This window comes from Pagrus pagrus (assembly GCF_965226575.1).
Source record: "Pagrus pagrus genome assembly, chromosome: 12".
NCBI lineage: Eukaryota > Metazoa > Chordata > Actinopteri > Spariformes > Sparidae > Pagrus > Pagrus pagrus.
Genome location: NC_140196.1, coordinates 1,355,594 through 1,381,667, shown reverse-complemented (window position 1 = coordinate 1,381,667; position 26,074 = coordinate 1,355,594). Strand labels below are relative to the sequence as shown.

The 26,074-nt window shown below is 44.2% G+C and overlaps 1 protein-coding gene across 16 annotated transcripts in view; it reads left to right on the top strand.

The window, feature by feature from the left end:
* dlg1b (discs large MAGUK scaffold protein 1b) overlaps positions 1–26,074 on the top strand; it is a 111,534-nt gene that overhangs the window by 66,835 nt on the left and 18,625 nt on the right. For 6 of the 16 annotated variants that reach the window (XM_084368676.1, XM_084368686.1, XM_084368688.1 and 3 more), the window contains 6 exons: positions 823–972; positions 17,650–17,745; positions 18,392–18,445; positions 21,387–21,437; positions 23,123–23,247; positions 25,571–25,740. In XM_084368676.1, the coding sequence (XP_084224802.1) occupies positions 823–972; positions 17,650–17,745; positions 18,392–18,445; positions 21,387–21,437; positions 23,123–23,247; positions 25,571–25,740 (646 nt within the window). Of the gene's footprint in view, positions 1–822; positions 973–6,442; positions 6,829–17,649; positions 17,746–18,391; positions 18,446–21,386; positions 21,438–23,122; positions 23,248–25,570; positions 25,741–26,074 lie in introns of those variants that run through there. The other 10 variants (XM_084368678.1, XM_084368679.1, XM_084368683.1 and 7 more) reach the window with 6 other exon arrangements.

Below are 26,074 nucleotides of genomic sequence, written 5' to 3'. Positions count from 1 at the left end.
AATGAATATAATAAATATAATAATCTTTAAAGTATGTAATCAATGATGTGTACAAGCCTTAATAACTAATAACATTTTTCAAATATTAGCTCATTGTGTGTGGACAGCTTTTATTCCTCCTGTGTTTACCTGTAGAATTTATTTTCTTATTTATTTTAAAAAAGCAATAAAAAACATCTTTTAAGAATTTGTATTCAGCTTCGCTGTTCTGGAGGTTTTTGTTTGTTATCACAGTATCAATATGTTCCTCAATCAGTTAAAATCGTTCCAGTTGCTGCATTAGTCCGTATTTAAGAAATGAGTTTAATATGTCAGCGTACGTGGTTTTCATCGTGTGCTGTGGTTGGTAATTAAGTTGATTAATTAGATAAATAACTGTAGCTGTCCTTCTATAAACACAGTAGAGCTCCAACAGAAGTGTCCTCACCTGTTGGACTCGTGTCCGTTGTCCCAGGTTGTTGTTGTGTTCACGTGTCGTCTGCTGTCGTCTGTCTCAGCTTCCTGTAGTTCATACTCATGAATGTGTTGCTGCAGCGTTCAGACCTCATAACTCATGTTTTGGTCCTGGAGCTCACGTGACTGGATGATCTGACCGATCACACTGATAACAAACTGAATCCTGAAGCTTTTATTCTTCGTGTTTCAGAACATCCGGTCAGCCTCCAAAACATTAGAGGAAATCATCCCGTCCACCCGTTTCCTGCTCATCCTCACCGCTCTCTCTCTCTCTCTGTCAGGATGATCTGTCTCTCTTCTGCTTTGCCTTTTCTGTATTTTGACCTCTCCGAGACTCCGTCTTTCCTCCCCTCCTGTATCCTGTAGGTAGCGTCTCTGGAGTGCATCTTTGACGGTTCTTCACTGTTAGGACAGCACCTCCCGGAGCTCCCCTCCCCCACGCCCTCCACCCTCTATCCCCACGGCGAGGACAGCCCCCTCCCCTCCTGCTCCTCCAACCCCTACCCCCCAATCCAGGTAAACGCCCTCCCCCCATCCTGCTGGGCTGTCGTCATGGTAACCCAAACTGCTTCAGTACTGCTGGGAATAATATTTCTGATTTTGATTCAATTTTTTGTGACTGTTTGTGTCAGATTGTTTCCATCTCGACACATTTTCATTTCATGAGAGAAACGTTCAACCACCACATTCATATTCAAATAAATCCAAATGAAAAAAGCCTCAGTCGAAACTGTTTTACACACCTGATCCCAGATGTCAGGTCCACCTGAACCACCACACAGAAATGTAAACTCAGTCATCATCTCCTCCCTCCATGCTGATGAAAGTCAGGTGAAGTCTCGTAGTCCACAGAACATTTCTGGAGCTTCACAGTAAAACAGAGTTGCAGCGTTCTGCTGAACACCTGAAGCAGCTGGAGATGATTTAAAATGTCCATCTGACACTTACAATACATTTAGATTAAACAACAAACTCTGCTCTGTGCAGCAGCAGGGCTTCAGCGCTGTGGCTTCATGTCTCTGCAGACTGAAGCTGGACTCACATGTGATCCCTCTCGTGATCTCATGGGGAAGCAGACATAAACAAAACTTGAGATTAGTTTGTTGAAACAACTTGCTGAACAATGTCTACCTACCTTAACTTGGCAGCACCATCAGCTGTGACCAGATCGTCTGTGCCCGACAGGATACTGCCGCAAATTCAGTATTGAAGAATATGGTCAGAATAAGATACTTGGTTTTGTTGTCCAGTGGAAGCATGTATGAAGCGCTTCTGAGGAGATTTCAAAATGTATATTGTGATCGTGATATAGCCTAAAAATATCACAATATAATTTTGAGGACATGTCACCCAACCCTGAAACTGAATGTGTCTGTGGGACAGTCTTCTAGCCCTACTTGTGTTGTGGTTCCAGGGATGATGATGATGATGATGATGATGATGATGATGATGATGACGACGGTTGTGTGGTTGGTCCAACACTTTGATTCATACGCAAACATCTGAACAACTAGCGGATGGATTGTGGTAAATGTGGTTCAGACGTTCATGTTCCCCTCAGGATGAACTGTGTTAACTCTGTTGATCCTCTGACTTTAGCGCCATCATCAGGTCAACGTGTTAATGTGTCCAGCACTCTGGTTAATCAATGACTTTCCCATCAGCCTCAGGTTGGTTATCAAGTGCGTAGTGGAACATTTTACAGTGTTAACACACTAATCTAAGATGTAAATCATGGTAGAAGTAGCTCCAGTATGTCAGTGCTGCCATAGTGAAAAACAATGTTAGCATCATCTCTTCAGTATTCAGCCTAAAGCAGCGTCTCACAGAGCTGCTAGAACGACTGTAGCTTATTTCTGTTGGAACCAGGAACAGACCAGATGGAGATCTGGACTACAGAGTTAAAACGACTGCAGTTGTAATGTAGAAAACTCGGTCATGTGGCCCAGTTCTGTGTCGTACTTCACATCAGCTGGACGACTGTTCAGAGACGGAGCAGGACCTCCACACCTTCATCTCAGCGGTAAAATCACCTGCTCTGATGATGAGCTTTGTGCTCACGCTGACACTGTTTGTTGGAGAAATCTCTACATCCTGCTCCTCATTGTTTCCTCCACGTTTGATCTGCGGCGGCGGCCCGTCCCCGGCCTGACGTCAGCAGGCAGCTATCTCCGACACCTCTGCCGCGATAACGCCATGAATGGATCCTCACATCCCACAAAGACACCGGAGGCTGGGAGGACGTACTGTACACTCCTTTTTTTATTATTCCTTTCATTTTTTCATCTCTCTTCCTCCGCCTCTCGCTCGCTCTCCTCAGCAGCGCCATGGCAACACAGGAGATGAATGCCGACAAAGAAAATCCTGACGGCAGGAAAATGGAGGAGGAGGAGGAGGGGTTGAACCTGCAGAGAAGGACAAGGGCAGATTTAGTGAGGCTTTCTGTAATAGGGTGAGGGAGGTGGCAGTAAAATGCAGAGTGGCCGACCTCCTGTTCGTCCCAACGCAAAGATTTACAGCAGCTGTGATGTGTGTTTATCACCGAGACAAAGGACTCAGAGGCCATGAAATGACTTGTCACTAATGCTTCTTCTTCATCGTCTCATCTCTGCTACACTTCATTCCCAGCTGCAGCAAAGGATGCTGGGAGGACAGGCCAGCTCTATTTATAGCCAGGCGGTCCTGGAATTTCAGGGAAGTCATGGAATGTCAGGGAAAGTCGGGGGCTATCGGGGAAACGGCAGACGGTGTTTTCTTTCTTCATACGACCCAGATTACAAAAACCTTGTGACGCTAAAACAAATGAAACATAATGCGATAATTACTTCTTGTACATATACTCACTGTTCAAAAACAATATATTTAACGGAGCTGCAACTAACGACTTATCTGCTGATTTCTTTCAGGGTTAACTGATAAGTCTATAACATTTAGTCTCCCAGAACCCAAAGTGATGTCTTCAGATAGCTTCTCTTGTCCAGCTAACAGTCCAAAACTCAAAGACTCTTCATTTCACTGTCAAAAATGACAAAGAAAGGCACTAAATCCTCACATTTAAGAAGCTGGAACCAGACAGTGTTTGACATTCCCACTTGAAAAATGACTGAAACGATCAGTTGATAACTTGACTAATCGTTGAATTTTCCTATACATTTTTTATCTCTTTTACCTACACTTGTTTTTTGATGAAGAAAAGAAACACTTTGTCCCTTCTGGGAAAGTTTCCCTGAATATCCAAAAGACCAGGTATTAGATATGTGACACTCATCTTAAAACATTTTTACAGGTAAACGAGAAGCATGAAATACCTCCTTTAAAGCACAATTCCAAAAGATTATGATCCAGATCTGTTTCTCAGTGTATCAGTGGATAACTGCAACGTATCAGTTGCGTTTTTGTAAAGTCACAGCTTTTCCACTGACCAGAAAAGACCACAAAAATGATCACATGGGGAGAAGTTAACGTTCTTAAAGGGTCTATTACAACCCAAACCATCTTTTCCAAAACCTAACCAAGTATTTATGTTGCCTAAACTTAACCAAACAGCAACTTAATGTAAAAACACAAACTGAACAAAATGTTCTGGACGGGATATAAACCCTGGACTCCTGGTGAAAGTCCTGTACTTCACCCAGGCAGGCACAGGCTCATTTACATCTGGACATGTCGCTTTTTCCTAAGTTGCAGTGACGGTCCTAAAAACAAGAAGAATTATGATATTCTAGGAAAAACCCCAACGTGGCGATATCAATTAAACCTACTCATACACTCTCCTGTCAGACTCTCTTTTTACCAACTTGACAGATGATTCATTCTCCGGCTTGTTTCTTCTGTTGGTTGAAGTGAGCTGAACTTAACACTTTGAAAACTGACCTGACCTCTATTGTGGAAGTTTAAGAAAATGCTGCCATCCACTGGTGATTAATGTCTGAGCGTTCAGATCATTGGAATCAGCAGCTATATAGAGTCTGGTGTCATCTGCATAGTGGCGATAGTCAAAACTTTTCCTCTAGATTAGGATGCAAAGTGTAAAAGTTTGAGAAAGTCGTGCACCCGGGACAGAACCTTGTGGTTCCACATGGGACGTAGTTTTGATGAGAAGCTCTTGAAGCTTTGAAATTTAAAAGCTGTCTGAAACACACAGTGGAAACAAAGAGGGATGAGACCGATCGGGTACAACCTCTTTGTCCGGTGTCAAAGGTCACAACATTCCCTAAAATTAAAACAGACTCAGCTTCTTTGAAGAACATAAACTTAAAACCCTCAAATATGGAGAACCAAAACCAAAACCAATATACGAATGAACAAAATATAAAAATTAGACCATACAACTTTTTTTTAAGTGAAAACAGTATCTTGTTTTTGTTCAGTTTTGTTTTGTTTTGTTTTTTTGGGGTTTTTTTGGAAAAAAGTGAATGAATGATTAAAATCTTGGAGGAGCACAACTGCGTCTGTTTTGCATATTACATCATATGTGTTTTTGTTAGCTATTTGTTAGTTGTATGTTTATACATTTTTTATGTATGTTTATTGTAAGAGATGATGCCCAACGAGGTGTCAGACATGTCCGACTCGCAGTTTGCTCCAGACAGAATTAATGGACTCAGTGGAGTCTGGAGACGTCATCCAGCTCATACCATATTCATTTGGCGAAGACAAAAAAAACTATATTTTCGTGTGTTTTGCGATCAAAATATGAAGTTTTTCACAAGCAGTAGCTTCGTTTCCCTGGCAACACCTGAGAGTTCAGACTAACCTGAGAGTTGGACTAATACCTGGAACAGTCATTACCGTTCAGGTTGTTATGTAACAGAAACTTAGTTCGCTGCTCCAGTAAGTAGATCAGACCTTAGATACAAGATGACAACGGGAGATAAACTAGTCCACTCAGCTCAATGAACCCTTCGGACTACCTGTTAGCCAGAAAGCTAACGTTATGCTAGCAAGACTCAAAGTCAGTAGCACTGCGTACGGTCGATAAATGGTAAATATTGCTTGACTGCATGTTTAACAATAAGATGTCACCGTCCTCAAACCAATATGAAGACTTTCACAAACACGCGATCCACGTGTCCTGAAGCAGAGCTGAACAGTGAGCGAGATGTGAGATGATCCTTGTGTTCAGAGGTGTGTGCTAACCTTACAGTCTCCATCCTGTGGTGTTCAGAGGACGATGCATCAAAGGACGACACTGTTGTTACTCATTTAGATTCAGACTGTAATACATTATTTAAACAACAGTTTCAATGAAACTATCGTTCATCAAGAATTAATTTACGTCCTGCAGCCAAACAGAATCACGTTTTTTTTTCACCCTGACCAGGGTATGAATTAATTTAATTAGTTTATAATTTCAGTTGTATTTTCATTAGTTTGTTTTTCTGTTATTATCAATGACTCCAGAGTTTCAATAACTAATAAGCCACCAGCAGTTAGTCGTCTCTTGGATCAGCCATCGTGACGGTCGATCCACACATCACTGATCGCCACGCTGTCCGTCACAGCCGTGATAACTCAGCAGTTTGCAGGCGCGAGTTTCCCCTGCTGACTCGTTTTTGAAAAAGGGACTGAAAGTCTGAGGAGTGAAGTAGGACAGAGGTCAGCTCGACCAAACCCACAGCGGACTGACAACCAGGAGGAGGAGGAGGAGGAGGAGGAAGGAGCTGCGTGAGGTTTCCAGACTGCAGAGAGAAGAGATCAGAGGACTAATTTCCTCCCTGCCTGCGCTCTCTTTAAACACACACACACTCTCTGAGACACACACAGTCGTCTCTCCTCTCGTCCTCTCGTCAGCCCTGCAGTCTGTTGTTGCTGTCTGCTTCACACAGACGGAGGCTGGCCGACCGGCTGCTCTCTCTCCGCCTGCTAAGCGATGCTCTCTCACCCCGGCAGGTTAATCCGCCCCCGGAGGCTCCTCTCTCTCTTTTTCCCGTTAAGTCCGGCGTCAGACGACTACCGCTTACCGTCTACCGCCGCTGCTCGTAACTGACAGCAGGAGGACGACCTCAGCGTGTCTCAGCAGCTGGTCACCTCCGTCAGCTCCTCTGCAGCCTCCCTGTTTGTGTCTGTGAGGAGGAGGAGGAGGAGGAGGAGGAGGAGGAAGAAGAGGAAGGGGGGACACAAAGTGGAGTGAAGCCCCCCTCCCATCGTCTGCTCTCCAGCCAGCACCACCTCCGCCAACCCCGCAGCCTGCAGCAGGAGCGAGAGGAGGCGCAGAGGAGGCGACACACCACCTCCACCTCCACCTCCACCTTCACCACAGCAGCAGCAGCAACAAGCAGCATGCTCAACTCTGTGTGGTACGCCAAAAAGATGGGCCGCCGCATCATGGGCACCCTGAGGAGAACCAAGCGGCTCCACCGGCGCCTACTGGTAGGTCGACCCCCCCCCTTCTGAGACCCCCACCCATCAAAACATAAATCCTCATATAGGTGAGGAGGCAGGGGGAGGTGCTGCAGCGAGTAGCATGAGTCATTTTCTACAACATCAGCCTGTACACATACGATCATACACTCCTCTGACTGGTGTGTGTGTGTGTGTTTTTGTAAATGTATTGATCGATCCGTCTGCTGTGGATGTGACGCTGCTGGATGAGGCAGATGTGGAAAAGTTGCAACAGGAGCTGCTGCTGCTGCTGCTGCTGCGTCATGTGGTGGATCAGGATTCATGCAGAAACCTTCACATCTGCTTCAGATCTAGAAACGCCCTCATCCACGACCTCGTCTCTGACTGATGTGTTGTTATCTTCATCATCAGATAAACACAGTGTAAACATGAGTACGGTGTGTGTGTGTGTGTGTGTGTGTGTGTGTGAGGTGATTGGTTGATAAGGCTGCAGCGGCTGTGAGCAGGTTGTTAGATCTAAACAGGAGATCACTGTGCGTGTCCTTAATGTTCAGGAATCGGGGACGCTGCTGATTGTTCCAGAGCTTTCAGCAGCTGTGTGTCGTATCTGCAGATATCTGAGAGCGAGCTCGTGTTTCTGTTGATGTCAGGTCCAGTTTTCTAAGCGTCTGTGTGGATGTGGAGAGATTTACCTGCATAAACAGCAGCATCATGTTCTGGGCAGATGTGAGGAACCCCTGCAGTAGCACATGCCTTCCCCGGCGTTGCCTAGCAACCTCCAGGCTCCTGACACGCAGCACTGCCCCGCCGCCTCCATGTTTACTGCCTCAAACACACACGTTAACATACGTGCACGTCGACACACACACTGAGGACAGGCTTGAGCTGAGAAAAGCAAAATATAAAAGTTTTATCTGAGTCATGAAGTTTCTTTTGAAGATTTTTACTCACTTTAATTAAATTTTTAAGATTTCTTTTTTATCTTAAAACAATAATCAGCCGCACATTTCACCATCGAAACAGGTTTTTCTCTGTAAACGTTCTTTCTCTTTGTACTGCTCGTTAATTATCTTCCCAACATGCATCCAACATAAGCAAGCTTAATATCTCAAGTGATTATGATGTTTCTGCAGTGCCAGTTAGTTCTTTTTCATTCAAAATGCGACAAAACCCAGGAGCCACCTTGGTAGTTTTATTATATGTAATATATAATTCATGGCCAGTGAAGTAGAACTTGTGCTTGTTGGGATTTAACACTAACATGGCTGTTCCTTGAGTTTCTGTGCTGTCAGGAACTAGAATAATGTAATAAGAAATGTTTATTTTTTTATTTTTAGTTTGGAGTGATTTTATTGGTGGTACAGGTCTTTAATGAGTTGGTTTGTTGGACTCCTGCATAGGATTTATTCTTACATCAGGTCCACAATGAAGAGAAGTCTCAGACTTTATTTTGATACTTGACTTTTTTCTTTTTTGTCAAAATAAAAAACTAAAGCTGCAGCTGCTTTTGTTGCACTGAGCTGAAGTGAAACCACAACCTCCAGGTTCTGCTCCAAAAGCAAGAAAACCTCCTTCAGAATCACGTGTTTGAGAACACAAATAACTAAAAGTCCTCACAACAACATAAACTTCACTCACCTGTAAGACTGCGGCTGAGTCCGTCCTCCAGCGGCCGGGGTTCAGATCTGACCTGTGGCTGCATGTCGTCCTCCCTCTACCTCGTCCTGTTCCCTGTCACTCTTCACCTGCACTGTAGGATCAAGCAATGAAGAGGCCACAATAATAATAATAATAATAATAACTATAATAGTTATTTTAAAAAAAGTATGCAACAACCCATTACAAGCTATAACTTTCAAATTGCCAGAACCCCAAAAAACAGGCTCAATGGGTATCACACATTTCGTAATAATTAATTTAAATTACATTTTGTATCTAAATGTAATAAATATTCACGCTTTCACATAAAAATAACCTTTTTTGGGGATTGTAGGTTTGGAATGCACAAAGTGCCGCAGATGTAAATATAGCTTTGGACTAAAAACCCAGTTTTTATCATGTTCTGACTTTCAAAGTCAAAGAAAGATTGTTTTAATCATGTGAAGGGGTTCATACTCATTACAGATTTATTTTAAAAATAATAATGCTGTATTACTTCATCGCTGTTAAACATGACACATTTTGTACTTTTCACTGGCTATAATATCAAGTTCAGTGGTTTTCTATCTTTCTGATACCTATTGAGCCTGTTTTTCATTGGGTTCAAATCTAACCGACTTAAATCTTAATCTTTATCTTCAGCTCACCTGAAGAATTTGAAGCTCTGTGATTGGATGTTTGTCAGTGAGGCGTGGTTGAATTATCTCCTTCAGTGTTTATGTCTCCAGGCTTCTTGTAGCTTCGACTTTTTATCAAAGAATCTGATGTTTTCTTGCTCATCTTTTGTTCTGAGGATTCAAACAGAGTTTCATGTGAATCCAAGACTTGTAGAGAGAAAACTGAGTCAGCAACACCGTCGATTCAAACCTGAACTGGACTTTTTATTGATCTAAGTGTTGTCTGGTTGGTGGAGCGAGGCACAAACACTGGCAGGGTTGCTGTGAAGCTGTGTTCCCTGGTGGTTCGGATAATATCTGAGCAGAGAAGCTGCAGGACTGACGTGACTCTGAGCTCAGATTCATGACTGTAATCTGTTTGGTGTCCTGTCAGCCATGGCTTGTGTCGGCAGCGCTGCTCCTCCACCTGCAGCCCACCGCGGGTTAATGACCTATGAAACGGCTCACCATCAACCCGGAAAGAACAAGCTAAAGATCTACAGATGGCACCGACACACCGGATCAGGTTCACAGACGATCTCTTTTATATGTATTGAAGGATTTAAGATACAACTTTGAAATGGTTATTTTTCCATTAAGCATGAGAGGTGGTAGCACACGAGTTCCTGCAAGTTTCCGAATTGCAAGAGTAAGATGAAAAGATAGCGCTGGATGACAGAGACAGGTTGACTGATATGTTTGTATGTGAGGCACAACACGACTGAAACTTTATCTCTCAGCTACAATTATCATGTGTTTTAACCAGACCTGAGTATGTGTCCCTCACATAGTGTTTAACGTGCTGTAATGACTTTCTACTCAGTCAGCTTTGTGAAAGTCAACCTGACGCATGTCAACAAAGAGGCATGTGTGGATGAATACGCAGGGTGATTCGGTCAAACTGTAGATCCTCAGTCAGTTTAGACATAATGGCTCTTTCAGGCGGCTATTTTGCAAGTTTACTTTCAGCCACACTCGAACGAGTGTTGTGAAATGATTCATGTAATGTTTTTTTGGAAAGCTGTCGGAGGCTCAGACTGATGAGTTTTGTGCAATTCCTCGTTTGGCTTGAAGCTCTACAACAGAGGTCAACCTTAGCGTGAAACTGGAGCAACATCAGCCAAGTGTTTCCCACAGGTTGAGGATTGACTCGTGGTGTTGATGTTGTGTGATGTATTTAGAAAAATAAACAAATAAAGGTTTATGAATAACACTTTTGGCCTATAAGGTGCGGGCCTTGTACAGTTTGAGTTAATGTTCTCTTTAATCCAGGAATCGTCTGAGATGACCTCGAAACCTGACCTACAGTTAATGACACGAATGTTCATTGATCACTTTCCTTTCTGATTTGTCAGGAAATGTGAATTTCCCTTTAACCTTAACAAAATATATAAATGCCAACTCACCGAAAGCCTCCAGGTTCATTTCATGGATTTTCTTGAAAAAATCAATGTTGTAACTTTGATTAAACTCACAGGATCCTGTGAAACCCTGCAGCTGTATTTCTCACTGGATTGAGTTGAAGTGTGTCTTGAACATCTCAGAGACCCTGAGGATCATTTACAACATGGATTCATTTAAATAGTTGTCATTGAATGGTTACAGTCATCAAATCAATAACAGGACGTCATTTTTTACCAGAACGAAGAATCTGTGATTTTCCAAAGTTCATATCTTCACTAGTTTTAACTTTCTTGCAACCAAGTTTTTCATCGGTAGATATTTGTACTGTGTTGACTTCAAGGTTTTCTATCTTTGTGCCCCATTGAGCCTGTTTTGGGTTCAGGACATTTGTAAGTTACAGCTTGTAATGTTTGCTTCGTTTCATTGTAGATGATGACATCGTGTTCTGTGTTCCAGGAGATAATATTGATCTTCTTGAGCTGGATATGTAAATATTAATTCACAATGTGAACTCGTTTCGAGCTGACGTCAGAGAATCTGGACTTATTTTCTCTTAAAAAAAAATACTTTGACAGATTAATGGAATATCAAGAGTTGGCCATTGATTTAATTGTTGACCATTAATGACTTGATTAATGAGTGCAGCTCTGTTGTACCTGCTGTCGGTGCCTGTGCAGACTGTGGTCACTGCAGGTCTGTCTGATTGTGTCACTGCTCATGTTGCTGCCTTGTTGGACTTCATGGTGAAACTGGCCCAACATTTGAAAACAACACTCAGATCAGGTCTTTGATTATGGTGATGCAGCTCTTTGGGGTCCGGTGATTGTTTCACCATCAGGACTCAGTTTGGTGAATTAGCACCAATTAGCAGCGTTTGTTTCAGTGTGAATGTGAGTGGGACTGTCACATCTGTGTTGTTGCCAAACACTGTGATTGAGGCTGATAAGGTGGCAGCTTGTTTATCTTGCTGGACACGATGTCAACACGATGTCAACACGATGTCAACACGATGTCGCCATCGGTCAAATCAAAGGAGAATTCTGATTTATTACTTTTTTTTATAATCACAGTTTATCCATCGTTGTTTGTTTCCGGCCCGTCTGATCGTCTCACTGCTGCTGTCTCTTGACCTGACTTGTTTTTTCAACATTGTTACTTCTGACAAACAGACGGACTGAACAGGTGTGATGAACTGAATTGTCCTCCTCTATGAACCAGTTTTCCTCAGATCAGATTTTGTAGCTCCGGCTGCATAAATTTGCACATTAATGAGGGAAAAGGAAAAATTCTTTTGTTAATCCTCCACAGCTCCTCCTCCATGTTTTAAGACATTCAGTGTATATTAATACCGTCCATGTTATGTGAAACAAGCGTAACAGCGTCGTCACCGACCCTGTTTGTGTGTCTGGTTGTGTTTCTGCTGGTGAATGTGTGTTGTGTTGACAGTGATGGCAGCTGCAGCCGTGTGTCGACGTGTTTGGCCTGTAGGTGGAGCTGCAGATGCACAGCAGCAGATCTGAGGCTGTAATCCTAATCTGTCCTCTCAGTGTGTGGAGTCAGATTTTAGCTGATGTGTTGATGAGACGGTCTCGGGCTCTGACATGGACCCGCTCACACTGCGTGTTCATACCGACACATGTTCAGAACAGTCCATGGTTCTGATTTGCTCTCTCAATGCTGCGTTTGTAGTGAATCACGAGAGTCGGTGTCCAGATTCACAGAAACACAGAACCAACAACCTGCTTTATTGTTCAGATGACAGTGATACATCAGAATCAGTGCAGACGTGTAGATCTCACAGCAGAACGTGGATGTAGACCGAAACAGTTTATATGGACACAGACATGAGGTGTTCAGGGACTCCAGGACCGTCCAGGCTGGGTCGTTGGTTTATTGTTCCAGTTCTGTCACAGATCCAGACGAGGTGTTGCCGGCTCGTTGTTTTGGATGCTGGAGAGGGAAAGATCTGGAAACGCTCCTCCCACCAAACCTCGGCTCTCCTCCCTGGATTTTAAATCCTCTTTTGAAATGTGTCCAACCGCACGGCGCCCGTTGTCATGTCAACACTAGTATGCGGGTTATTCTGGGCCTAGTTTTATGTTGTATAAATTATTGTCCCATTCATAATTCACCCAGAGTAAAGGCTGCGATACCGTCAGCCACAACGGGGAGAACAAACTGTTGACAGGAGGTTCGAAGTCAATCTTAAATCTTTTTTTTTTTGTGTGTAATTAGCTCAAACTGTGAAGGATTGTTGAGGCTGACTTTGATATTTGAGAGATGACTCGTGTTCCTGTTGCTGCTGTAAACTACAACATTACAGCTGAGAGAAATAAAAGGTTCAACAAACTTTGGCTGGTCTGCAACGAAGATGAATGATACAAGAAACGGTCTGTCGTGCAACAAAAGGTTGGAATTATTAGATTATCCTGAAATGTCCTTCACCAAACATCGGCTCTGAGTTAGTTTGAAGACGCACTTTTCTGTTCATAAAATCAGGAGTATCACGGGAAAATGGTTAGTGTGTGGAGGTCCTGCTCCCCAGAGGATGAACCCTCTGCATCAGGAGGAAACACTGCTCACGTTCTTCAACCTGCGAGTACATTATTTAGTTTAATTCTGAGGCTGTTTTTGTTTTTTATCAGAAGAGTCAAAACAACAACAGAAAGTCAGAAGCGTCACATCAGCAGCGGCTCGTGGTTCAGGCCTGAGCAGGACTGTCAGCTTTTATCTTCAGTGGAGGCTTAAAGCGGCTGCAGTGAATATCTGCAGCTCTCTGCCTGCCTGCTAACCGGGAGTCCTCGCCCCCCCTCCCGCCCTCGCTGCTGACGCTGACATGCACATCGCTGTGTCTGAATCCGGGGGCGACATCGATTATTCATGCAGCGAGTGGAGCCGCCCCCCCTCGTGCTGACATGTGCCACGCTCGCTGGAGCCCATTAATTGGCAGGAGAAGGAGAGAAGACGAGAGGCAGAGCGTCACAGAGGAAGAGCAGCTGAAGAGGGAGGGGTGACGTGGGAAACAGAAGAGGGAGTTATTGTGTTTTGGTGGTGGAGGAGGTGGTGGAGCCTGAGAAACGGGACTGAGTTTGGGTCTGTTGCCGACCCAACAAGCCTCTTTAGATCTGAGGGACGCATCCATAATTTATCATTTCACCTCCTCCAACCGGGAATCTCCTCCAGGAAGATGACCACACATTCCCCCCGGCAGGAGATCGCCCCTAAAGCCATGAACGGAGCCGAGAAGAAGCTGCCCCGGGTCAACATCAACCTGCAGGAGTCCATCGCCCATCTGCACCCGCTCCAGAGGCAGCACGCTATCGAGCTGCACCGGCAGCAGCAGCAGCAGCAGCAGCAGCAGCAGCAGCCGAACCGTCCGCAGGTTCAGGCATCTCTGTCGACATTCACCGCCTGCACAGTGCCGGCGTCCTGCCGAGCTCGCAGCCGTTTCCTCAACCTGCGGGACAGCGTCAAGAAAAGCCCGACCAAGAGCACCGCCAAAGTGGTCAGCAGCAGCCACGCAGCAAGCAGGCCGGAAATCCCCTGGGTCCCCTTCTCTTTCAGTAAGGTACTTCAACACTGATGACAAGTTCTGCTAGAAGTTTGTGTTGTTCTGTCTCAGTCGAGGTAAGACTGGACTGATGATCGTAACGGTCTTTGTAGCACCAAGTCCAAACCAAAAAGTACTTGTAGCACTGAGCTGGTTGGATTGTGACATTTCAGTACGAGACCCTGATCAAGGTTTTACTGATGAAGGTCAAGTATTGAAACTAGAACTTCATCAGGAAAAACCTGATAAAAACCTTTAAAGACTAAATGTATTTTTTCAAGTTAGACAGTTTGCAGGAGTTCGCCTGCAGTGTTGGATCAGCTGTCCCTCCTACGCACCCGGCTCATGGAACAGATGTGAGAAATACTGGTACCAAAAAGTTCTGTGATCCGTAGCAGTGACGATCGTTCTCGAGTAGCAAAAACGTTGCTGTTAGATGTCAGATTCGTAATCTTAAACTCCCTCGATGTTCTCAGAGTTTCATCGGGTCGAGTCAGTCTGAGGACAGAGATGAATTTATTTGCAGCGATCAGCTGTGTTTTGTTTTTGTTCTGGTGTCTTCACAGTTTTTGTTCTGCGGCACCTGAAGTGTCCAAGAACTTGTTTTCACTGTTCAAAACGTTGTTGTGACCTCCGACTCCTGAACTCATTGAGAAGTCGCTCTGTGGTCAAACTCACATTGACAAATAGTTTTCTGTGTGTGTGTGTGTGTGTGTGTGTGTGTGTGTGTGTGTGTGTGTGTGTGTGTGTGTGTGTGTGTGTGTGTGTGTGTGTGTGTGTGTGTGTGTGTGTGTGTGTGTGTGTGTGTGTGTGACCTGCTGTCAGAGAGTCAGATTGAGTTACTACAGTGTGTCAGTTTATGGAGAATCAATACAGAGCGTCCATGTGTTGTTGTCAGGACATCTGTTGTATCAAACTCGGGACGGACTCTCTTGTTTTATTTCTGTGGATTTTGCGTTTCTTCATCATTTTCCCCTCCAGTAGTTGTGTGAAGGTTCGTGTACACAGTGTTGAGTTAAGTCTGCAGTCAGCGGTCAACAGTCTGCAGAAGCCCCGAGATCACAACCTGCTCTGAGGAGACGTTATTTAACCCTCATTAAGAGGAAGCCTTCACTGTAGCTGCTGAGCTGAAAGCGTGCATCCCGTCTGAAGCGGGTGCACGAGCTCGACCGCATGTCGAGGGTGTGAATAACGTCTTCATCGTGATATAACCAAAAAATATCTAATGATATTTTGTGTCCATGTTTTATTATTGAGGACAGTTGAGGCTTCACTGGAGCTTCAGAGGAATCAGAGTTCGTATGATCCATGAAGACGATCCGTCGTCTGTCGGACATTAATCAGATATTAATTAAACTCAACGTGACGTTAATGTGTCAGAGTTACAAGATAATGTTCCTGCAGTGAGCTGTCCAATAACTGAATTACATCAAGTCTTTCTTACTTTCACTGTTCTTTGCTCTTTTCTTTTAAAATATTATTATTCACCTTTTCAGGGAGCTGGCAGCTAATGAGGAAAAGTCACTTTGTTTAAATTGTCCACATCATGTAGACACACAGTGGACGCTGCTTCCTTTTTCCTATTCTGGTTCATCATTTAAATATTTTCATTCATATTTTGAGTTTTAAAATCACTTTTTCTCCACGATGTGACCGAACTGTTAGGACACGAGGACAGAGTCCGACTGTACCTTCACACCGCTCTACCTCTCCAAACCCCGGCTCACATGTAAAACCACAATAAAGAGAAGTGAGCATGAGGCAGCCGTCAGCACGGTGACCTCTATTATGCAAGAGCAGGACCTCGTGAAGCTGCTGGCAGGAAGTGCCGCTCTGTTTCCAAGAGGCTTAATTGTTGTGCTGCAGCAGCAGAACTTGGAGCCCATGGAAAACCAACAGCCGCTAAAATTAGCCCCCGCACATCGACCGCATTGATCCGCCAGCCCTACATCTGGAGCGCCGCTCGGAAAGCCGCTGACAATGGGGCTTAATTGCTCCCAAAGAATACAAACCGGTGTGACAAACGCAGCAACACACGAGGACAGAGTTCATGTTTGAGTTTAACAAACACTCCTGAGCCAGAACAGAACCAGAACCGACACTGAGACACAACTCAACAAACCCTGATCTGTAGTTGTTCATGAGACGTGTTTGTGTGATGATTTCTCACTTATTAACTCGACGACAGTAAGCATCAAGTAATCCAGGAATGATTCTGATCATTTCTGGATCAACTTGTTCTCATTGTTCTTTACAAAATCAGTTTATCAGAGAACACGTTTTCTCAGATCGTTTGACTTTCAGCCCAAAACCCAAAGGTTTCAGGTTAATGATGATGTAAACAGAGAAAAAGCCTTTTTCTCAATAAATAACATGTTGACTGTCTGACTGATTAATTGACCGACTGATTAATTGACTGATGAAACAGTTGTGCGGTGGTTTTGCTCACTTGTTGACGCTCATGATCTCGGTTGTTGTTGCTCATCACTACAAAGATGTGCAGAAAGCTGTTTGTGTGTTCAGGGCTTCTAATGATATTCACATGTTAAGCTTATAACAAGTTTGATGGCAGAAAATAATATTTTGACGGCCGTCACTGATGCTAATAATAATAATAATAATAATAATAATAATAATAATAACAATAATAATGATGCTGAATGAACGTGCATTTTGGTTCAGTATCTTGCTCATATTGGACGTTCAGCTGGGGGATTGAACCAGCAACCTTCTGATGACTGGACAACTCGCTCTACCTCCTGAGCTGCAGCCACTCATATTGATATATATCATTAATAATAGTGAATATAATAATAATAAATATAATAATAATAGTTGTGTAACCGAGAAGCTGTGAGAGTTTCTACAATATCTCGGTTTATTAAATCTGCTCAAAAAGTCAAATGTTTTGATAAAAATGTACTTAATGACAATATATAATAAAACTGTGACATAAATTTACATATTCGATGATAAAATAAACCGCCGACAACGACCTGCCGCTGTTACATGTCGACCTTTGACCTCAGCGCTGCGTCACTGTCGGGGTTAATACCGTCTCCTCTCCATGATTGAAATATCTGCTGCTGCTTTTCAATAATCACAAAAAGGACATCCGACCCCCTGCTGAGACTGTACCGAGGGACCGGGGATTTACCCCACACACACACACACTCACACACACACACACACACACACACACCCACACACACACACACACACACACACACACTCTCAGACCCAGGTCACAGTGTGGCTTTAATCTTCTCAGAGCAGCAGATGGGCAGAGTTTGTCACATCAGGATTGTCCAAAAAGCAGAAGTGTCAGGTAATCTGTCAATCACAGGGCGCCTTCCTGTGATTGGCCGACCTCTCTGACCCCCTGCCGTCCTCTCCCGTGTGTCAAACTCCACCCGGCCGGGGCATCGGCACGATGAAAACAAACGCACATTGGTCACAGCACCTGTCAGTCAACATGGACACATCCTCCTCCATCCTCCCTCCACTCGTCCTCCTGCTGTTCATCTGTGCTGCTCTGTGTTTGTCTAACCTTTGACCCCTCACCATGCTATTGTTCAGCAGGCCGAGGCCACCCCGCCCTCCTCTCCCATAATCCCTGTGATCCCAGTCTCGCCAATCGCAGCCGAGACCACCATCATCCCTCCGACGTCACAGGTTTCCTTTTTTTGTTTTTTTGTTGTTGTTGTTGTTGTTTTTATTTCCCTCCACTTGTCTTCTCTCCGCTCCATCCATCCGTCCATAGATTGATCTCGTCACTCGTCTGGCTGCTCATGTGTTTGCTTGTCGTCGTGTAGAGTTTAGTTCCATGTCTGCCGTCCAGCTGTGGCTCTGATGAAGTGAGCAGATTAGAGATAGAAACAGTGGGAGAAATGCCACACTTCCCCCACATGACTTTTAAGAGCCCATCTGGCTCCTCCCGGGCAGAAACTGAGCGAGCGAGCGAGAGAGCGAGCGAGGCAGACAGAAAGAGAGTGAGTGAGTGAGCGAGCGAGCGAGTGAGGCACAGATTTTAAAGCTAGAAGAAGAAGAAGAAGAAGTGAAGGAGCAGAATCTCCGTCCTTCAGGACTTGATTTAATCGATTCAGGCTTCATGCTTCAGCATTGCATCTTCTGCAGCGTGAAATGCCACCATGTACGTACGTCCTCACTAATCTCTGCTCAAATCCACCGGCTTCCTGTTTTATCCTCAGCTGGTCTGTAGTGTCACCAGGAGAGAAATGTCAGTGATGTCTGTGGTTTGCTGCACGGCGGACGGTGTCGTGTTTCTCCTCTGACGCTGTGATGTGTCTTCTCTCCTCAGGCCAACCCTCCTCCTGTGGTGGTCAACACCGACAGCCTGGACACGCCTCCATACGTGAGTTCACCTGGTTACCTGTCCGCTGATCGTTTCCTCTTGCTTGTAATTAGATAATATTTCTAATATCAGCCCAACTTTGGTATCGATATTCACCTTGTTGAAAGTTATCGGCCTGCAAATAAGATGATGTTCACCGATTTGTATCTGATGTGTCACATTAATTCTGCACTGGCACTTCCATTAACTGTCTCGTGACATCGCTGACATCGCTCTGTGAAGCTGCAGCTCGCTGTCTGACGCTTCATCGTCCTCTGAGCAGAAACTGTCCTGCTGTGTGTTGAGCTCCATTAGCTCTTAGCTCCGTTAGCTATTCACTCCACTTGCACTTCATAAATCAGACATCACCATATTTTTGACCAAATACCTCGATATGAATAAACTATTGATCCTGGGAGTCAGTGCAGCTCCTCAGGGTTTAAAAGGCTGATTTCTAAAGGAGGTTCTGTATCAGATTGTTCTTTATTGAATCATGCTGGTGATGATCTGTGTGTGTCCGTTTGAGTCAAACTGCAGATAAACTAAACTGATCCGGCCTCCTCCCTGTCTGCAGTCACCACCGCCCACAACACTGTCTGACTGGTTACATGTCACGAGTAACAGCCAATCACCACTTAGTAATCTGAATCTGCAAAGTAACTAAAGCTATCAAATAAATGTGGAGGAGTGGAAGTGTAAAGAAAATGGAAATACTCAAGTGAAGCCTGGTCACCCTTCAGCAGGAATCGAGTCGCTGATAGTAATTGTTCCTTCTGTGCACGTTGCACTTATTCTGAGGTTAGTTATTTAAACAACAAAGTTAAACACTGAATTTGATTACTCGCATTTTTCTTTTTTAAATTTCTATAGATATCGTGAAAATATCATGACGGTTAATTTGTTTGTCTCATCTATTCGTATGTGCGACAGCGTCGTCCTGCTGAATCACAACACGAGCCGTTATCATCCCACTCAGATCATTTTCTTTTTCTTGGTGTTTTTTCACTGAAAATCAGTGCAGGAACATCTGGACTGCTCGTCATCACGGTGCTGATCAGTTGTGTATCGTACAAAGATTACAAGACAGAAAGTTAAGGTAGTCAAACATTCATACAGGTGTCGGGGAAGGTCTACGGAGGCCCAGAGGGGCCGGTGAGAATCTGTTTTTCTGGTGATCCATTTTCACCGTCTGAGCTAAATGATCTTCTCTGCTGTGTTCATGACTTCTGATCTGGTGGAAGGAAAAATTTCGGCCATGATAATCTTTCTAAATTCCTTTTTATTTATTTTCATCTGTGAAAGCAAAAAGAAAATTGCTCTTGTGGACAAACTAAAAAATGTTTTACTGGGAAAAAAATAACCGACTGAAAAAAAAAGATTTACTTTTTCAGTTTCATGAAAAAAAAAATCTCCCTTTTCACAGACTGAAAAATAATAAAGGAACTTACAAAGATTATCCAGGCAGATTATTCAGCAGCTCTCAGTCACACAGGAGAGAAAGTAAAGAAAGTCACCAGATATAATAAATCTCTCTCTTGCCGCTCGGAGCTGCTGTACAGATCTCCGTCCAGCCGAACACGTTTCCCGGCGGTCGCAGCACGAGTCCCGTCACTCTGCTGATGATCATCATTTTGATATGAAAGCTCCAGAACAGCTACTAAATAAACCTCGTGATGAGATCGTCTCCTCAGCTGCTGTTTAAAGGTCGCAGATGAACCTACAGGCTGACTGGCTGCTGCTGTCAGACTGTGATCAGTGATTGATGAAGTCAGTGCAGCTCATCAAACTGTTCGTCTCTGCACCTGTAAATGAAGTGAAGGACAGGTACGAGGCTCCTGCAGAGCCGTGAGCTTCCTGCGGCGGTCCCGTCCGGTCTGTCCTTGTCGGACTGGCTCCTGGCGTCGGACCAGTCTAAATTAGAGCGGTGGAGACTAAACGGCTGCCTGGCCTCTGATTGGCTCTGAGATGCTGGAGATGTTGGCTGCTGTCAGCGAGACGCTGCTTTATCTCAGCCAGCTTAATTTGCAGAAGAGCGAGATGTTAAGAAAATAAGAAAAGGAGGTTTGAAAAGCAGCTTATTACTCCGGCTGGCTGAGTCGCATCAGTTCACCAACACTGCAGCTGCTTCACTCTGTCCTGACGCCATGAAACGAGACCTGTGCGTTCATCTCAGCTTCAGACGGTCCGTTTCCTCCAGGAGGAGTTTCAGCTTCACGGATGATTTTGCAATAAAATTCAGGTTTTAGTTAGTGATTCGTTAAAGTGATCAACAATCCAGCTCATCAGTGTGAAGCAGCTCCGGACTCATTAAAGCATCATAGCTGATGCAGTAACAAGTACTCAACAGTCGTACTCGAGTGAAAGTAAAGATACAAGGTTCAAATATTACTCTGGTTAAAGTCACTCATCTGAAAAGTACTCGAGTAAAAGTCTTAAAGTATCTGATGTTAAATGAAAAAATAAAGTGAAACATAAGCACATTACATGTATACGTAGTGTATGTGTATGTTAATAGCAGTGATGAAATGTAACTAAAGTACATTTACTCAAGTACTGTACTTCAGGGGTACATTTATGTGATAACTTTAGTTATTAGTTAGTTTTCAGATTACATTTTTAAATGAATGTATTTTCTCATCAGTCAGATAAGAACTGACGATCAGCTGACTCAGTTTATACTTTTAAACTTCAGTCTGAGTTTCACTTCGTGTGAATATTTGCAACACTGAGCGGAGTCGTCGTGTCTCCTCCTCTGAGAGATGAACCGGCTGGTTGACGGCTGAAATAACTTCTTGAGGTCACTTTGCAGCTTTTGAAGGTCTCAGCAGATTATCACACAGAGGATGGAATAAAATAATCTGCAGTTTAAACTGTGCGTGTCCTTCATGTGGTTGTGTTCACTGAGGACGTGAGTCACCTGTTGGTTTCCAGAAGTGACCTGATGAATCTTGTGTGTGTGCAGGTGAACGGGACGGAGGCTGATTATGAGTACGAGGAGATCACGCTGGAGAGGGTAAGACGACGAGCAGCCGTCCTCTTTATTTATTTATATTTATGACTCAGGACTCGGCCCGCGACACACGACCTTCAGCTCATGACCTGTGGAGGCTGCTGGTGTCCTGAGACCAGGAACAGGATCTTATTTCTGTTTTTAAAAGTTTCTGAATCTGTCAGAATCTGTAGAGATGAGACATAATGACTCAACTCTGTCTGCCTCTGTTCAACAATACGAGTGTGTGTGTGTGTGTGTGTGTGTGTGTGTGTGTGTGTGTGTGTGTGTGTGTGTGTGTGTGTGTGTGTGTGTGTGTGTGTGTGTGTGTAGCTGTGTTTTAATCTCTGACTCTGCCTGTGGTGAAATCTTTTTTATCATCTTCTCTCATATCGTCTCTTTTTTTCTTGTCCTAATTCAGCTGTGCTTCTTCAAGTGCAAATTATTTTCAGTGCAGCGTGAATAAAAACCGTGTCTGCCAGCTGAGTCCCACAGAACCCACAGAACCCACAGTCCGTCTGTCCGTCTGTGCTGCTGCCTGTCGGCTCTCGGGCCTCGGGCTCGTTGGTTTATTATCTGTAACGGCAGTTTAATCATCAGGGTAGAATTAATTTATCACCGTTTGTTGAATGAATAATCTGATTTTCTTTAATTTTCACTTAAAAATAACGTTTTTGATTCTGACTCAGTCACACACACACACACACACACACACACACACACACACACACACACACACACACACTCTCACACACACACACTCACACACACACACTCACTCACTCACTCACTCACACTGTGCTGCTGCCTCAGATACTAGAGCACCACATGTGGATTAATCCGCTGCTGAAAATAGTCCCAACAAATTCACTGTTTCCTCCTTTTACTTTGATAAAAGCTACAAACTCGCATCAGTTCGGACTCTGCGGCTGCTTCAGCTTCATTCTGACACGATGAAACGAGACTTCTTCATTTATCTCGACGTTTATTTTGAGCTTCAGATGAAGGAGTTTAGAAAAGAAACGTGTGATGTGAAGAGTCTCAGTCTGTTGGATGATTTTAAAATAAAACGTTTGTTTGTGATTCGTTACAATGATCAAGAACAACAATCCAACTAAATAAAAACATGAAGCTTCTTCATCTCAAAGATTTCTGGATTTAGAAATATGACCAAAGTATTTCTAAAGCTACAGAAAGCAGCTTCTTAAAGAAATTCAACTGTATATTTTGTGAGGAGTTTTTAAGATTTACGTCTTCAGTAGGAACCAATGAGCCGCAGGCAGGAAGTCAGACCGTACTGACAGACGGACGAGCATGTTGTTGGTTTGAGTCTTTCTAATAATGACAGAAAACATAATTTCACCTCACCACTCTGTAGCTTTGCTGATCTTTTTTCTTCAGTGTTTCACATTAAAAGCAGCTACACAGAAGCCTTTTCTCTCCTGGGCGACTTTTAATGTGAAATCCTGCAGGAAGTGTAGTTTCAGTGACAGGAGCTTGATGACAATCAACAACATGTCAAAGTGGAAACGACTGTCAGGTCTGAAAACAAGAACAGATCCGATATGAAGTTGAAGTGAACCCTGTTCTTCACTGACGTTTATGTTCTGATCCATTAAAAGTCTGTGAGATGTGTTGATGCTGAATGTAATCACTCATCTGTTGTTTGTTTCTGTTGTGGTCGTCATGGTGATTGTCGTGGTATCCAGGGTAACTCGGGACTGGGCTTCAGCATCGCGGGCGGCACAGACAACCCCCACATCGGTGAAGACCCGAGCATCTTCATCACCAAAGTCATACCTGGAGGAGCCGCCGCCCAGGACGGACGGCTCAGGTGAGACGAGCGAGTCATGAGTGTGGCTGCAGGATCTTTGTGAAGCTCGTGTCACAGTTCAGGACCGTTCAAAGACAAACATGAAATAATGTCTACGTGGTTGTTGAGTGGTATCTTTAGTTTCTCATCAGTTACAACAAATCAAACATTTAAATATTTTTGTGCTGACAAGAGGAAAATGACTGAATCAACCGAGTCAGCAGCTTCATGCAGCTTTCAGTTTTCATCTCGTTTTTTTGGTTGGCTGGTCGTTAGGTGAGTAACATCCAGTATTTAAAGGATGAGTTCACACAAAAAGTAAAATCCAGTCATCATCTCCCTCCATGATGATGAAAGTCAGGTGACGTTTCGTAGTCCACGTAGGGACTGTGACCACAGCAGACGAGCTGCGTGGAGACATCTGATGTTTGAATCATCTCCAGCTGCTTCAGCTGTTCAGCAGAACGCTGCAACTCTGTTTTACTGTGAAGCTCCAGAAATGTTCTGTGGACTACGAGACTTCACCTGACTTTATATCATCAGGAGGAGACGATGACTGAGCCTGACTTTATATCATCAGGAGGAGATGATGGCTGAGCCTGACTTTATATCATCAGGAGGAGATGATGGCTGAGCCTGACTTTATATCATCAGGAGGAGACAATGGCTGAGCCTGACTTTATATCATCAGGAGGAGATGATGACTGAGCCTGACTTTATATCATCAGGAGGAGACGATGGCTGAGCCTGACTTTATATCATCAGGAGGAGACGATGGCTGAGCCTGACTTTATATCATCAGGAGGAGATGATGGCTGAGCCTGACTTTATATCATCAGGAGGAGATGATGACTGAGCCTGACTTTATATCATCAGGAGGAGACGATGACTGAGCCTGACTTTATATCATCAGGAGGAGACGATGACTGAGCCTGACTTTATATCATCAGGAGGAGACGATGGCTGAGCCTGACTTTATATCATCAGGAGGAGAAGATGACTGAGCCTGACTTTATATCATCAGGAGGAGACGATGACTGAGCCTGACTTTATATCATCAGGAGGAGAAGATGACTGAGCCTGACTTTATATCATCAGGAGGAGAAGATGACTGAGCCTGACTTTATATCATCAGGAGGAGAAGATGGCTGAGCCTGACTTTATATCATCAGGAGGAGACGATGGCTGAGCCTGACTTTATATCATCAGGAGGAGAAGATGACTGAGCCTGACTTTATATCATCAGGAGGAGACGATGACTGAGCCTGACTTTAAATCATCAGGAGGAGACGATTAGTGAGTTTACTTTTTGGGTGAACTGCTCCTTTAAAGCTGCTCATTGTTTACCTGTATGAACTCAGTTTAAATGTTAAAATTAGGAATAAGCAGATGAAGTTTGTCTGACTGAGGCCTTTAACTGTTAACTTTTAGAGTCGTCAGTAAATAGCCGGTGTCGTTTACCCAGAACCCCCTGCAGCGTCCTGCAGCCTTTCACTGCTTCATTCATAATGCAGCAGCCTGAGTCTGACACACCTGATCCAGGTGATGAAGACGAGGAGGAGGACGGACTGTGGGATGAGGTTGCCTCCAACATGAACCCTGTTTGTTGGTGTGTCAGTCAGCAGTGAGGCTCATGTGTCCGACCGAAAGCTCCGGTCAGTTACAGACAAACAGGAAGTCAGTAAAAGCACTAAGTTCAGGACAGAGAGAAGAAGAAGAGGAAAGTGTTCACGAAGCTGCAGCTCAGAGATTCAAATGAACCAACGCGTGAAATAAACTCGCTCAGGATCAGAGATGAGGAATGAACCCGGGTCCGCGGAGCCGATGTTGTTGTTGGATGAAGATAATAAACGATGTTCATCAGCTGCAGTTTGGTGACGGGCGTCTGATCACATCGAGTCTGTTGGGTCTGTTTTTGAGTACAGGAGGAGAAATTAATCATTTCACAAAAACACAAACAGCTGGTGACGAAGAACTCGCGCACGACATGTTCGACACCTCGTAGGTTCAGTTTTAATAGTAAAATGTTGTTTTTACAGGATGTAAAAAAGTGACACTTCAGTCCTCAAAGTTTATTACACAAATCTTTTCATTTAAAAAGGGTGAAAACATTTAATGAAAATCGATCTCATGCTTGTTTTAAGAACAGAGCTGGAGTCAGTCTGTTTTCTTCACAAACTGAAACCTGAGTTACACTAACTAACTGTCAGGAGAGGAGATGGTGTCTGCAGCTCTACTTCACCTGCCTTGTTTTCATCCAGCTGCAGTGAATCGTTTCTGTTCCAACGCACCTGAAAGTTTACAGCGGAGGGTGACTGACGGTCTGTGGCCTCGTGTGTTTCAGGGTCAACGATGTCATCCTGAGAGTGAACGAGGTGGACGTTCGGGATGTGACCCACAGCCGAGCCGTGGAAGCTCTGAAGGAGGCCGGCTCGCTGGTCCGACTCTACGTCCGCAGGAGGAAACCGGTCTCTGAGAAAGTGATGGAGATCAAACTGGTGAAAGGACCCAAAGGTAACAGGAAGCGGTGTGAGCGAGCGTCCTGCAGCTGCAGATGATGAGGAGTTGTTGGATCGTCTCTGCTCGCTGAGGAGCTTTAGTGAAATCCCTCCGGGCCTCATGATTATTCAGACAAGAAGCCAGGCTGGAGAACAAAGCCTCAGTTTCCACGGAAACATCCTAAAATATGCTTTAGTGCGTTTCTGTGCCCTGATTTGTGCTGCTGCTAAATTGGCAGCAGCGTGTTTGAGTGATGTCAGTGTTTGTGTAAAGTGCATGTTGGTGGTGGCAGGTTGATTCTAACAGTCCGTCCCCCCTCTGGTCCTGGTCCTGGTCCTGGTGTGTTGCA